General features: G+C 44.1%; 2 protein-coding genes across 6 annotated transcripts in view; one reads left to right on the top strand and one right to left on the bottom strand.

Moving 5' to 3' along the window:
• Frmd5 (FERM domain containing 5) overlaps positions 1-4,786 on the top strand; it is a 258,036-nt gene extending 253,250 nt beyond the window's left edge. The window contains exons 14-16 of one of the 5 annotated variants that reach the window (XM_029473837.1): positions 1,077-1,420; positions 2,295-2,346; positions 2,421-2,764. In XM_029473837.1, coding sequence (XP_029329697.1) covers positions 1,077-1,420; positions 2,295-2,346; positions 2,421-2,437 — 413 coding nt within the window. In that variant the 3' untranslated portion in view covers positions 2,438-2,764. Of the gene's footprint in view, positions 1-1,076 lie in introns of all 5 variants that reach the window. The other 4 variants (XM_021155309.2, XM_021155314.2, XM_029473838.1 and 1 more) reach the window with 4 other exon arrangements.
• Positions 4,787-6,262: 1,476 nt separating this feature from the next.
• Positions 6,263-15,745, bottom strand: part of Wdr76 (WD repeat domain 76) — a 28,768-nt gene continuing 19,285 nt past the window's right edge. The window contains 3 exon segments of the mRNA XM_029473835.1: positions 6,263-8,007; positions 13,353-13,406; positions 14,826-14,978. Of these exon segments, the coding sequence (XP_029329695.1) occupies positions 7,746-8,007; positions 13,353-13,406; positions 14,826-14,978 (469 nt within the window). The 3' untranslated portion in view covers positions 6,263-7,745.

The raw sequence follows: 15,745 nt of genomic DNA, 5'->3' as shown, positions 1-15,745 counted from the left end.
GGTAATTTTTCTGGGTAATTTAAGAATACATAACATTTTGAATGAGATACATTTCATATACAACAAGAGATAAAAATGGATCCATAAAAAGGTTTTGAGATGGAGGGAGGGAGGGAAAAGGGAGAGGGTGGAGAAATGGGGAGGGTGCTGGCTACATTTTCTTGTTCAGGACTGGCCTGATACGGAATGACCTTACAGCAGTCTTCTGTTGAGAGGACAAAACATTAACATGCTTGGGGAACAACTGTGGTGGTCAGGCATTCTACTAGAAATGCCTGTCCGCCCATTCTCCTGTCTGCTGAGCTCACGGACAGCTTAGTAGGTGCCACGGCTTCTGATTCGCTGTCTTGATGTCAGCCTCACTCTCCTTCCTCAGCCAGCTTAGGGATTAATCACAAGCCAAGATATTTTGTACTGAAGTGGCTGCTGGCACCAAAGCTGGTCATACTTGGGAGATCTGGCTGTCATAGATGTCCATGTGAGGGGACAGGCCTTTTAGAGGGTGTCATGTGCCTTCTAGAAGAAAGGAAGTAGGGCAGAGGCCAGGATCAGGCCACAGACAGGGCTTAAAGAGTTCTGTTTCATCAGTGAGGCAGAAAGTATTCCTGTCATGCATGCCAGCGGCTGCATCAGGAAGAGCATCAGGAAATACAGAGAAACCAAAGCATCCAGAGTTCTGGGGCAACGGCTCTTAATCCCAAATTCTTGGGTGCCTGAGTCCCAAGGCAGTACAGGCTGCAGACTTAATGTGCCCTGCATCCCATAGACCCCACTGTGAGTCACAGGCTTGGATTCCATCCACAGTTCTGCCTTGAGCCACATGACTTTTCTAACTATTCACCCCCTCCACTGTATGTAGTTGTTGAAAGACACAAATGAAAACTTTAAACATTTTTTTAAAAATGTCCACTGGGTACTTCTTTTGCCTTGTTCTTGATGTCTGCATATGGAGTCCACAGCTACTGCTGCTGTACCGTGGAGCATACGCAGCCACCTAAGGACCTGACCCGACGCCACTGGATAGGAAAGAATGTTGTGACCTGGAAAGCTAATTCCTGTGCTTTTCGCCTTTCCAGGCCTTGAGTCGCTACGAGACAGTGCCCATTCCACACCAGTGCGGTCCTCTTCCCATGGGGACACCTTCCTGCCTCACGTGAGAAGCAGCCGGGCAGACAGCAATGAACGTGTCGCTGTGATAGCGGATGAGGCCTACAGCCCTGCAGACAGTGTGCTGCCCACCCCTGTAGCCGAGCACAGCCTGGAGCTGATGCTGCTCTCCCGGCAGATCAACGGGGCCACGTGCAGCATTGAGGAGGAGAAGGAGTCGGAGGCCAGCACCCCGACTGCGACAGAGGCGGAGGCCCTGGGAGGAGAGCTGAGGGCCCTGTGTCAGGGGCACGGCGGGTCAGAGCAAGAACAGGTGAATAAGTTTGTTTTAAGTGTTCTCCGTTTGCTCCTTGTGACCATGGGACTCCTCTTTGTTTTGCTCCTCCTCCTGATCGTCCTTACCGAGTCTGACCTTGACGTTGCTTTTTTCCGAGATATCCGCCAGACCCCAGAGTTTGAACAATTCCACTATCAATACTTTTGTCCCCTCAGGCGATGGTTTGCCTGCAAAATCCGCTCAGTGGTGAGCCTGCTCATTGACACCTGAGAAGGCATGACTCCTCCCAATAACTAGCCGGGTGGACCAAGGAACCCGGCTACCCATTCCCAGCAATGGGACCCATGGCGGAACCATCGGCACACACATCGGCACACACACCAAGTCCTCTCATGACTCAAAGTCCACTGAGCCTAGCAGGGTTCTTTCCCAGCAGAAGAAAGGGATATAGGCTAATGCTCTGTAAACCGGGAACATTCCATTTCTTCAGAGGCTCTTCCGAGAAAGGCTCAGCAACTCAAATGTTTCTCATCCTTCAATATGCAGGATCATTTTGGGGTGTGAACTTTTAGTTTTTCATAGATGTGTATTATTTTGAAAGTATCTAAATAAAAGTCACTTATTTTACTAGACTGATGGCTGCAGTAGTGTCACCCAGTAGATGGGACACTAGCTGAAGACTCAGACTGTTGTCCTCTGTACCCTGCAATTTTCTCACTGGTGCCAGTGGGTTCCGGGAGACCCAGCAGGGCAGGCCAGGGCTGTGGGCAGGCAGGAATGGCTTCCTCGCCAGACAGAAAGGTTTAACAAAGTAAACGGTGCAGAATGATTAAATAGAAAGTTGCTTCTTACGATAGCTGAGTTGGATTTTCTTTCCCTTTTGTTTTGTTTTGTTTTCAAATCTGAGCAGAGAGTGCATCTGAAGGGACCACAGCTACAGCAGCAGCAGTGGAAGGGGTGGGGTAAGTCTGTCCCCTTAGACTAGAGCCTAGTGGACACCTGAGTTGTATTTAATGTTTTGCTTTTCTTTCTGAAGAACCTCAAGACTTTTAGTGCTTCTGGGGTGTCAAAGTGGTGCCAGAGTGTGCTGTCAGAGATGTCCCACTGCACAGTTACCAGAGACCTGTGCTGAGTCACACGAGAGCCTGCAGAGCTGCAGGAAGCTGTGCTTGTCTTGTACAGTGTGCCCCTCCCCCCACACACAAAAAAAAGACTATTTCAAGCTCTATTTTAACAGCAAAATGTTATTTTCCTATCTATTCCTATTTTGTTTTCACTTTATGAATCAAAAGATGCGAGAGAGAGAGACAGATCTGAGGAAGGCATCGGGAAGGAGCAGCGGCCTTGGAAGGGACCAGGAAGCACTAAGCAGGACCTCTAAGCAATGCCTACAGGTGACAGAATTTGACCGTGGCAGAGACCAGCACTTACTATAGGAATGCCACCCTTAGGGTCAACCCCTGCTCCTGGAAACAAGGTCAAAGAGCACTTAGCATCGTCCCTCACAGCAGCATACGTGTACACACACACACACACACACACACACACACGAGCAGCAGTCCCCAAGCCTCTACACCTCTTACCACCAATAACACACAAGAGCATGTTTTCATCTCAGGGAGACCACTAAGTCATCTGAGGCCCAAGGGGCCCACTCCTGGGACCAGAGAACAGTGGAGCAGAGCAGCCCCAAATGCAGAACAGATTGGGCGGGTAGAATATTTGAGCTTCCCTTATTTGTTGCCTGGGGTAAAACCATGTCCACATTCAGAATATGACAGCCATTAAAAGCAACAACACCCAAAAACAAACAAATGGGGTTTTGAAGATGCTGGGAGGGCATTTACATAATTTTAAAGAAAGATGACATCCTTATCTAGACCAGAGGTCAACAAACCTCTTTTAATAAAATTTTGATTTTGTGGACCATGCTCTGCCACCCTAGCACGCCTCTGATAATGCATGCATAGAAGAACATGGCTTGCTCTGAGAAAATTTTATAAAAACATAGGGCTGAGGATGTGTAGCTCAGAGGGTAAAGTATTTTTTCTAACATGTATAAGGCCCTGGATTTGACTTCGAACAATACACAAAACCAGGTGTGGTAGCATATACCCGTGGTCCCAGCATTCAGCAGGGAAAAAGGAAGATCAGAAGTTTAAGGCAATCCTCAGCCACATAGTGAGTTAAGGCCAGTCTGGGATACATGAGATGTCTGAGACCACTGGCTTCCCACTCCCTAAAAACAAACCTAAAGCTGCAATATGCTGAGAGACTGGTCCCCAGCAGTACGATGCAAACCCTGGTCTACACAGGGCCAGCTTCCATTGCTGTTTTGTGTAAGATACCCAGAACCATTTCCCAATGGGGGCTTGGTGGGGTGCTCCAACAACCAACCAGCAGTGATGTGTGTCATCTGCTACCAAGATCAAGAAGTACTGCCACTGTGAACAGCGGTGACACTTAAGAACGGGTCCAGGCCTATCCGATCATTTCCGTACCAGCAACAATTTGTGTGTGAGATCTAAAACATTTACCACATGACAAGACAAACTGAGGGGATCCTAGTAAAGACCAGAGGTCACTTAAAAGCAATGAGCCACTGCCGCTTGTCAACTGCATAACCAAGGTGTGTACTCAGCACAGGACTGACAGCAAAGGCTACTGGGAAATAGGGCTGTGTGAAATGGGATTTCTATTCTTATGCAACATAGCAGATTGCCTTCTAGCGTGGTGCTCCTACCTCAGTCTGTAGAACACAGCGTCTATGCAGTGAGTGGTAGTCTCGCCTCTGACCTTTCATAGCCTCGAGAGAGGCAGCCTGCCATTGCCTGGTGTGTTTCTTGTGTCTAGAGTCCTAACAGTGCTGCGATCCGTGCCATTTCCAACATCTGACCCAGAACCTTCAGGTCATTTTCTCCCTCAAGGCTTAGCCCAGAAAATAAGGACAGAAAAGGCTCCCTTCGATTTGGTTTCCAAATAGTTTTCAATAGTTCAGTAACAAACCCCCTTTACTGGTGACTAGTGTTTTTCATCATTTCCCCATCATTACAAAAGTTTCTGTTTTCAGTCTGGTTTTGCCATGTTCTGTGTCTCTTCTTTCCTCTCAGAATTATTGATCCCACTGTAGAAAAGCAGATCTGCCTAGCATTATTGATCAGAGGAAATACTTACTGAATAGTGGACTGCATCTTTAAGCAGTAGAGGATAAACTACCTACAAATGTGAATTTCTTAGTTTCATTTAAAAGTATACACCTGTTAACCTTTCGTGTGCCAAATCTAAGTTACGTTTTCCTTCAAAGCAATGTACTCTTTTCTACATATGTAGTATGTAGTTAGCATAAAATCATTGGTGCCATGAAGATTATTTTTAAATTCAATAAATATTTAAATACCGTAAGAGAATGGGTCTTTTTTAAAAAAAACAAAAACAAAATAAAAAAACCTTGTAACTGGTTTCACTTTATCAAGTTAACAATACACAGAGAGAAGGATGGCTCAGTACTCGGAGAGGACCCAGATTCAGATCCCAGCACCCACATGGTGGCTTGCAACTGGCTAGGACTTAGCTCCAGAGGATATGACACCCTCTGACTTCCTGGGCACACACACACATGCAGTGGACATAGAATAAAAATAAAATAAACTTTGTCAGCTATGAAACAGAACTACCATTTCCTTACAAATATCCATGATTATTAAAGCTAAGCCTCTGCCACACACTTTGTTTTTAGAGGTCTCCCTGGCTGGCCTAGAATTCACTAGGTAGACCAGACTGCCCAAGTGATAGGATTAAAGTCCTGTGACACCACACTAAACTTAGATATTTTTTTTTTAACCTTTGTGTTAATCTTATGTGTTATGAGTGTTCTGCTTGCATGTATGCTTGCATACCATGTGTATGCAAGACCTGCAGAGACCAGAGGGCGGCACTGCATCCCTGAGAACTGGAGCTGCACTGGGTTCTGAGCCACCCAGTAGGTGCTGCTGCGGATACAATTTGGGTCGTTTGAAAAAGTAGTGCCCTTAACTGCTGAGCCTCTAGATTTCTAATTATAAAGATTACTCAAAGACATCATTTAAGGAAAATCCACATCACTTTATTTCTCTGACGTATAATTGAGTATTCCTTTTTACAATCCAAACATACTGCTTAAGCTATTTATTTATAAATCCTTCAGTAGTAACTTTGGCAAATAACAATGGAAAAATGTTGAGTACACTGTGACACCAGGCCACTGATTCAGCAGAATATATATAAACATATATCGTATATACATATATGCATATGAAGCTAAGTTTTATTTTAAAGTACTCTAAAAAATAAAACTACCATAATTTTACTTTGTGTGCTTTTTTAATCTGGGGAGAAGGGAAGGTGAGCCACATTGGCCTTGAATTTGCTATGACCTGAGGTTGGCCTTGAACTTCTGATTCTCCTGCTTCTACTTCTCAAGTGCTAGGGTGGAGTAAGAATTCTAGAATTTTGGTTTCTTTAAAAAAAAAAAAAAAAAAACAAAACACAGAACTATAAGAATATGTTGTTCTAATCCTAGGTGTGGGATATGTCCACAGCAGCTGACTATGATTTGCATTGTGCTCTAGCAGAGCCGTGGTTTTGCCAGCTATAGATAATTTCTTGAATTGCATGTCATTTGGAATTCTGGGAACTTTTCAGAGGGTATATAAATGTGGGGGCCCCAAGAAGGATTGTTAGTGGTTATTGGCTGCTGGGGGGGGGGAGTGTTGGTTAGTTACTGTTTGTTAATAGTCATGATCAAAGAAGAAACAAAAGGAAAAAGAATTAGACTGGATAGAAGTGGCACCCAACACTGGGACTCAATAAATTCCACCTTAGGACTGTAGCTGGTCTTTACTACTTTGTGGAATTTTTTTTTGCCAACCGTTATCCACACTGCCCAGCCCTTCCCCCACCCCCACTCTCCCCAACACTGGATAACAGAGAGAGGAGGATAGAGGTAGAAGGGAAAGAAATAGGGGGAGGGGAGATCCCTGAATATAATTTCTTTCCTTTTGCTGCTTCTTTGACAAATCATAGCCAATCCCCCTGAACAACCAACAACACCCCACCCCGTCTACTGGGGGCTCTAGCATTTATATAACCTCTGAAAAGTTCCCAGAATTCCAAATGTCACGCATTTGCAGAAACTGTCTGCAGCTGGCACAACCACACCCTTACTACAGCATGGGGCAAATCACAGTCACCTGCCACAGACAATATGAAGCAGCCCTATAATGTGGGATTAAAACAAAAACAGTCTTATATTTCTGTGTTTTTAAATATATCAAAACTCTAAAATTTTCATGTGAAAAGCTACAAACCCCTCATCTGGAGCCCAGTCTGTACTCACTAGAAAACAGGATAATGGTGCAAGGTCAAACAGTGCTGTCCTGGCCCATGTCAGGAGCTGCCCAGAGGCAGGGGACAGAGCGAGCTCCAAGCAGACCAGAGTCAAAGCAGCCAACTGTTCTCCAGTGAATATCATGAGATTTCAAGAAAAAATGAGCTGAGATACAAGGACCCCCCAAAAAAGTTCTTAGCTTATAAAACTAAGTTCTGGCTGGGCATGGTAGTACACACCTATAGTCCTAGCACTTGGAAAAGTGAGGCAGAAGGACTAAGTTCAAAGCTAACCTGGGCTACATAGCAAGATCCAGTCTCAAGAATGACGCAAAACAAACATTTAAGTTTCAAAGGTGGGGTATGAGTCAACTGTAGAATACTTGTCTAGCATGTGACAGTCTCTGGGATTCAATAATGTTTCATAATTAGTCTTAGATGGTCTTTCAGGACCTAGTCCAGTGTTGAGAAATAATTATTCACCCCAAGCTAAATAAATAAGTCACAGATCTATAGATTACTATTGCATCAAAATAGTTTCATTCTGCCACAAAAGATTAATAACGACCACTGAAAGCTTTGTAATTTGATAGAATTTTGCAAAATACAGCCTAATTAAAGGTGTTGAAAGATGCCAAGTGCTCTGGAACATGCCTGAGATATTAGCACTCAGGAGGTCGGGGCAGGAGGCTCATGAGGTCTAGGTCATCCTTGGCTACAGAGTCTGAGGCTAGCCTGTGCTATACAAGATCCTAACTCAAAACAATCAAAAAGTACATGAAAACACCCGTTTCTGCCCTAGGTCTCTCCCTCATCCTCTAGAAATGGCCTTCAAGTTCCTCCCTTGCTAATATTACATTCTGTGTGGAGGTCTCACTGAGAAAGCAGTGTTATATTTACTAACTATAACACGTGACCAAACAGATGCACTAAGCTGAGTCTCTAGGTTCCCTAGCTACAGAACAAGTTGAACAATTTGTTGAATCTATCCAATAACTCAGGTTTCTTGATGCATAAAAACATGTAACTTGCCACTGGAATTACCTCCAGCCAGGATATATCGTGTAGGATGCACAGCACTGAGGGAACACACAGATACAAGACATTCTCCCCAAAGTGAATGCACATTCTTTCCCGACTCGTGGAAGACTTCCACCCGTCGTGGGTGGTCCATGCTACCAACTATGAAGCAATCTTCTTGTTTAGGGTCCCACACAGCCTGGAACCTCGTTAGCCATCTCCCAGTGATAGTGTTGTGCCTAGTAGAGAAAAAAAAAAAAAAAAAACCAGTGTGTTTACTTTTATGTGTTAAATAACTCAAAGTAGCACAGAGAGAAGATTAAAAGCAAAACTCAGTGTAGAAATAACTCCCGATGCCTGCATGGTACTCTTTTTCTGGACCTGGAGAGATGGCTCAGTAGCCAAAAACACTTACTGGTGTAGCAAAATGACCTTAAACTTCTGATCCCCCTGCCTCCACCTCCCAGGTAAGGAGATTATAGGCATATACCACACTGGGAATCAAACCAAATCAAAGCCAGCAGCTCCTGTTTATCAGGCAAGTGCTCTACCAACTGAGCCGCATCACCATCCCTACAACAGTACCTTTCCTATTCACTGTTCTATACACACAGAGAACCCAACAACAATTATATAACCAACAAACTGAATAACCTAGAAGAGGAGGACAAACTCCTGGGGAACACAACTTGCCAAGACTGACCCTAAAGAATAAAAAATATTAATTCATTGATAACTAGTTAAGAGGACTCAAACACATAGACACTAAGGGAGGAGAGGCAGAGAGAGAGAGATTTAAAAATAAGTTTCCATAATATTAGTTTTTCTTTTTCTGTTTGAGACAGGATTTCACTCTGTAGCCTGGAAAATGGCATGTAGCTCAGTCTCACTCCAACTGTAGCCATCTTCCCCCCTCAACCTCCCAATGCGCAAAGACAGACACAAGTATCTTCAACCTGGGGTGTAGCTCACTTGGTAGAGTGCTTATGTATCATACACTGTTTTTAAATGTAGAATATAAATATCAACAAACATAAAAAAAAATATATAAGTAATATACATATAACTATTTTTAAAAGCAGCTGCTACAACACTCACAGTTAACACATCCAAAAACAAAATGAAAAAAAGAGGCCCCGCCAACCAGACATGGTGGTAGGCACCGATGCTCCCAGCACCAGGGAAGCGGAGTTGATCCAGCCTGGGCTACAGTGAGACTGAGTGAGACAGGGGGATAGAGGATTTTAAAACGTAGATGCCTCAGAAACAATCCTAACCTCGGACATGAAAAACTTGTATACAAAAAGACACAAAACACTGTTGAAAGAAATGGGGGGCTGAGCAACCACATAAAATACCAGCGACTGCCTGTAACCCCAGCCCTGGGAGGGGGAAACAGGAATGACTCCAGGGTCTTGCTGGCTCACCACTCCAGCCAGAACAGCATGCTCCAAGTCAACGAGAAGCCCTGTCAAAATTAAGATGGGGGCTGGTGAGATGGCTCAGTGGGTAAGAGCACCCGACTGCTCTTCTGAAGGTCCAGAGTTCAAATCCCAGCAACCACATGGTGGCTCACAACCATCCGCAACGAGATCTGGTGCCCTCTTCTGGAATGTCTGAAGACAGCTACAGTGTACTTACATATAATAAATAAATAAATCTTTAAAAAAAAAAAATTAAGATGGGAGCTGCACGTGGGACCTCAGCACTGAAACCAGGGGCAGGCAGAGCTCTTATCTACATAGCAAGTTCCAAGCCAGCCTGCCTCTAAGATAAATGGATGGATGGATGGACGGACAGACAGGCGGATGAATAGGATGGGGAGTAATATCTAGACCCTGCCAATCAACCAACCAATCAGAAAGAGGAAAATAGCCTCCAAACACACACAGCAGCAGCACACACTGCACACACAGCAAACAAAGCAATGATACAAAGGGAAAGACAGTCTGTGTTTATGGCTTAAAACTTAACACTAGCCGGGCGTGGTGGCGCACGCCTTTAATCCCAGCACTCGGGAGGCAGAGGCAGGCGGATTTCTGAGTTCGAGGCCAGCCTGGTCTACAAAGTGAGCTCTAGGACAGCCAGAGCTATAAAGAGAAACCCTGTCTCGAAAAACAAAAAAAAAAAAAAAAAAAAAAAAAACAAAACTTAACACTAAAGTATTCACACTACCCACGGGAATCTACAAATTCAATGCAATCACAATGTTATCTTTTTTTGGCAGAAATAGAATCAAAAATCTTAAGACTCATACCAAAATTCAAAAGACCCTAAGTAGCCAAAAATAATACTGAAGAAAATAACAAGAACCTGACACTTCATGACTTCAGACGCTCCAGCCTGACCATCGGACCTCAGTCCCCAGGACCGGCAATAGAGGAAAACCCACTCCTGAAAATCGCTCTAACCTACACACACGTGGCATTTTGTGCACCAACCTGTCTATACACACACAATAATAAATACTAAAATGTAGCCAGTTGTTGGCTGTACACGCCTCTAATCCAAGCACGCAAGAGGCAGAGGTAGGCTGATCTCTGAATTCAAGGCCAGCCTGGTCTACACAGTGAGTTCCAGGACAGCCAGTGCTATGCAGAGAAACCCTGTCTCAAAAAACAAAAACAAAACAAAACAAAACAAAAAACCCTGAACAGGGAAGAAAAAGAAAAAGGGAAAAAAAAAAACCCTCGGATTTTAAATGAACCAATTATGCCTGTTTTCATTTAAAAGGAGGTGGGGTGGGATGTTCTATGCCTTGATTGTGAACATTTGCACTCAGAAATCAGTATGTAAAGAAAGCATGCAGGAATTTCAGCAAATTTAAAATAACCTCGGGCTGGCACAGTGGCTCAGCGGGTGTACCTCAACTACAGTGTACTTATGTATAATAATAAATAAGTCTTTGGGCCGGAGCAAGCAGGGACTGAGCAAGCGTAATCTGACTGGAACAAGTGGCCAACCAAAGCAAGCAGAGGTCCTAAAAGTTCAATTCCCAACAACCACATGAAGGCTCACAACCATCTGTAAAGCTACATTGTACTCACATACATACATCTTTAAAAAAAAATAATAACATCAGGAAAAGCCAGTTATTTGTGTAAAATAACAATAACTCATTTTTAGTAAAATGATTTTCACAGTTCTCTGTTTTTTTGCATCAAGATTACAAGCCCAGTGTCTCTGAACTCGTGTTAACCCAATGTTTTCATGAAAGTTGGATGTTAGCAATAGAAATTAAAACCACCTGGCAATGAAGAGAGACAAATACGACATGTGACTTGGAGAGTTTTCTCCAAAAATAAACATGTAATCTTACTGAGTCCCAGGCCATCCTCCTGTCTCCACCCAACAGTGCTAAGGGCTCATGGGTACCTACCTGGCTCTCTTTTAAACATGTTTGTTGGGATTTGAACTCAGATCCTCATGATTACGCAGCACTCCTAACTGTTGAGCCATTTTTTTTTTTTAATATTTGTATATTTCATTTATGAGTACAATGTAGCTATCTTCCGACACACCAGAAGAGGGCATCCGATCCCATTACAGATGGTTGTGAGCCACCGTGTGATTGCTGGGAATTGAACTCGGGGCCTCTAGAAGAGCAGTCAGTACTTTTAACCTCTGAGCCATCTCCCCAGCCCCTGTTGAGCCAATTTTATGGCCTCTTAAATTCGTCCTTTTGAGAACTCCCCGTTATTAGCCCATTTATTGACTGGAAAGATTATTGTGGGCTTTCTGCTTTATTCTCTTGTATACAGTTTTTAATGGTTATTTAGTTCTTATATTCTAGACATTAACCCTGCCTGGCAGAGCTTTCTCTCTTGCAGGCTGTGCTATTAGGGCATTTTTTTTTAATTTCAAGTAATCACATCTGTTAATTCTTAGAGCTGAGGCAGGTGCTATATAGCCACTATATTGAGAGCTTCAGATCTGTGGTTTTATTCTAGCACATGCCTTTAATCGCAGCACTCAAGATACAGATGCAGACAGACCTCTATGAATTTAAGGCCAGCCTGGTCTACATATAGATTTTCAAGGCACCGGGGCTAGATAAATATCAACAGGTAAACAGACTAAATGTAGAACACACACACACACACAGACACACACAGGAAAACCATTCAGCTTTAAGGAATCCTGTCATCTGTAACAACACAAATGAGCCAGAAATAAGCAGGACATAGAAGGACAGGCAAGACATGACCTCACTTCCCTGTAGGATATAAAGGAAAGGCTAAGAACCTTCCCAGAGGCTGGTTCCTACCGCAGTGCTGGGGAGATGGTTGTGAAAGACTAAACTTTCAGAGAGCAGAAAGATTCAGGACATCTATTCTAGAACAAGAGTTAATAATAGGTTTTATATTTAAACTTTGTAAAGACTTACTTTTACCTGTGTGTGTATGTCAGTGTAAGAGTTTCCCAGGCTGAGCCGGGCATGGTGGCGCACACCTTTAATCCCAGCACTCAGGAGGCAGAGGCAGGCGGATTTCTGAGTCTGAGGCTAGCCTGGTCTACAAAGTGAGTTCCAGGACAGCCAGGGCTACACAGAGAAACCCTGTCTCGAAAAACCAAAAAAAGTTTTCCCTGTGTGTGCAGTGAGCACCATTAAAGGCCAGCTGGAGTTACAGCAGTCATGAGCTACCCTGACAACCACCAATAGGAGTGGATGGAGTTCCAGGCTAGCACACTTGCCAATCCAGTGTTTCCCCAAGTCAGTGAGTAGATTTTAAATGACCTCATTCGAGAAAACCCAGGGGAAGGAATGAGAGGTAGTGGACGTTAAACAGAATAGTTTAGCCATTCTATTTCAAAACATGCTATGTACGCGTCCTACACATTTCTATTTGTTAGTAAGTTAAATAAGGGCTGGGCATGGTGGCACGCACCTTTAATTTCAGCATTCAGGAGGCAGAGACAGAGGATGTCAGTGAGTTCAAGGCCACCCTGGTCTACACAGGGAACTCCTGAAGAGCTAGTGAGACCCTGTCTCAAATCAAAAACAAAAACAAAAGAAACAGATAAACTAAATCATAATATCTGAAAAATAAAAAGAATGGGCAAAAGCTATGAAGAAAGGGAACAAGCATGCTTAAAGTGCAGGTCCTGAAAACTGACACTGACAGAGCCACACCACGCAGGAACCCCAACTTCAAAGATGATAAAACAATGTGGAGAGAGACGCATGGCGTGTGGAGTAAAGTCCCATAAAGGAGTGGGTTCAAGAAGAAAGAGGCAACCAGACCACAGGGCAGAAAGGTGCAGAGGCCACGGAAGCTCAGAATAAATAGGCCCATCAAGAAGTCGCAGTCTCCTTGAAGTAGAAACACAGTGTAACTCAAGTGCAATACAGCCCTTAGCGTTGACTGAACAGAACCTCGGAGAGCACATGCCAAACAAGAGTCGGGCCACTGAGGCCTACAAGCAAGAGCTCCTCTGGACAGGACTGGAAATCAGCTCACAGCACAACACAAATCTAGGCCTATAGCCTCCCCTTGACAGCCACGTGCCTAGCGTGCACCTTCTATGTGCTGTGCTGCTCACAGCGTCCAGGACCTTGGGCACTCTGTGCACGGAGGCCTACCTGATGGTACTGAGGAGAGGAAGCTGGGAAGATATGGAGCTGCTGTCAAAGACCCTGCAAAATAAACGTTGAAAACAATTAGTCATGTTACTTAGATTCTCAAATCTTTCTGAAATAGTGTGTGTTTAAGATACCCATGATTCGGGCTGGAGAGATGGCTCAGTGGATAAGAGCACTGACTGCTCTTCCAGAGGTCCTGAGTTCAATTCCCAGCAACCACATGGTGGCTCACAACCATCTATTGGGAAGGGGGGATCTGGTGCCCTCTTCAGGCAGGTGGATGTATATGCAGCAGAGCACTCAGACATTAAAAAGAAATAAAATGTTTAAAATGTGTGGTACTGCCACATCAGCTTAGTATGTACTTGCAGAAAAACTATATTCAGATTCACAAATAAGCAACATTCATGAGGGCTGGCATATGTGGGAGGGAACAGCACAAACACTGCGTGCATGTACAGAAGCAGTCTTCCTCTGACTCAGTGAGAGCCTGGTAGCGATGGCAGCGTGCAAGAGGAGGACCCAGACTCCTCTACTGGGTAGGGAACATGGCAGAAAGAAGCCCACTTCTGTATCACATCCCGCTCCTTGCTCGCCCAGCTGACATAGAGCAATCAATCTCTTGGCACGAGAGCTTGTCTGGTTTGATTAATACTTAATGACTAGAGGTTTATATAGTAAGATAAACTCCGGAGTGTAAATGAATAAACAGGGATAAGCCATGGGAGTGGAAGCGGGTACGGGCTGCTATGCCCTCATAATAAGCACTGTGCCTCATCACCCAGGAGTGCTCACACACTCTGCCAGACACTAACTCTGCACCCAAAGACCTCCTGAGCCACACCCATGGGATACATTCAGTAGGTACTTGTTGAAGAAAAGAATTCCAGCTCTTGAGAAGTTGCAAATCTAAAACAAGATTGAGTATTCTTGAAGGGAACAGAATTGTCTCCCTTATAGGTGCATTAACGGTCTTCACATCTTTTTTCTGGGCTGTCAAGAAATAGGGAATACAAAAGCCTCTTTAACTTGACATTATTTTCTGTTTCTAAGTTCAACTGATTTAAATTGGTTTGGGGAAGGTTGCTATAGAAAATTACCAAAGCAAAAACCCTAAAACAACATCTACTATTAGCTTATGCAAAAGCATCATTTTTTGCTGTTTTCCACATGCCTGAACGGGGTTCTCCCACTTCCATTTAACACACTATTAAGGTAGATCCAGAACACCTGTAATCCCAGTGCTCAGGAAGCCATAGCAGCAGGGTCACAAGTTCAAAGCCAACCTAGAATACAGTAAGACACTGGAGGTGCAAGGGGGAGGGGGTAATGAGGAAGGGAGAGACTATAATACTGCAACACTAGTGATTCCATAGCAACAGCAGTAAACATAACTTCTAGTCTACAGACACCATTGCTGCAGTCTCTAAACTTGAGGTTCCTCTAGACACACTTTCAGTCTTCTTCGTTTACCTGAGCTTACAGTCAGCACATGTAGTCACCACTCTGTTACCAGTAACGGGGGAGAAATATGCAGAGGCAATGCTTTTTGAGTGCTCAGTCAAGGAGATCAGAGGCTGGCTTCCCCTGGACTTCAGGAACCTGGCATCGTAAACATGAACGTCCCTGGGACAGGAAGAGAAATTATCAGCCCATGTAGCAAGCCTATAAAGCAAAGCTAAGCCCAAGTTAGAAATGCAGAAGCCTACTACATTAAGAACATTTAAGACAAAACCCTCTAATCTATAAACTTTGCAGACAGTGAATGGCATAGAAAAATAAATAATAAATAAAACAAAGAAACAAAAGCAAGGTTATAGGTCACACACAGCTTTTCTGTTTATTATAAGTTTTCTTCTCATAAAAGTAGACAGAAGCACATTCAGTGCCAAAGAGACAGATGTGAGGGGTCAGACGTGAAGGGACAGGTGTGAAAGCATAGATGTGTGTTTCTCCAACAGTTTCTGTTTATTAAACCAAAAGAATTCCTGTAAAAAGCATTACACTCAAAACATTTCTATCAGTGTGACTAAGAAATTTACTTGTATGGCACAAAAGTCAGATGGGGATCAAATGGTATGCTCTACATCCCAACATTCAGAAGGCAGAGGTATATGGATTTCTGATTTCCAGGCCAGCCAGGGCTGCATAGTGAGATCTTGTCTCAAGAGAAAGAAAAAAAGAGGCGGGGCAGTGGTGGCACATGCCTTTAATCCCAGCACTTGGGAGGCAGAGGCAGGCGGATTTCTGAGTTCGAGGCCAGCCTGTTCTACAGAGTGAGTTCCACTGACAGCCTGTTCTACAGAGTGAGTTCCACGGATTTCTGAGTTCGAGGCCAGCCTGGTCTACAGAGTGAGTTCCAGAGAGAGAGAGAGAGAGAGAGAGAGAGAGAG

The sequence above is a fragment of the Mus caroli genome, chromosome 2, assembly GCF_900094665.2.
Source record: "Mus caroli chromosome 2, CAROLI_EIJ_v1.1, whole genome shotgun sequence".
In the NCBI taxonomy this organism is placed as follows: Eukaryota; Metazoa; Chordata; class Mammalia; order Rodentia; family Muridae; genus Mus; species Mus caroli.
Note: the sequence above shows the minus strand (reverse complement) of the source record. Positions and strands in the feature narration are given on the sequence as shown.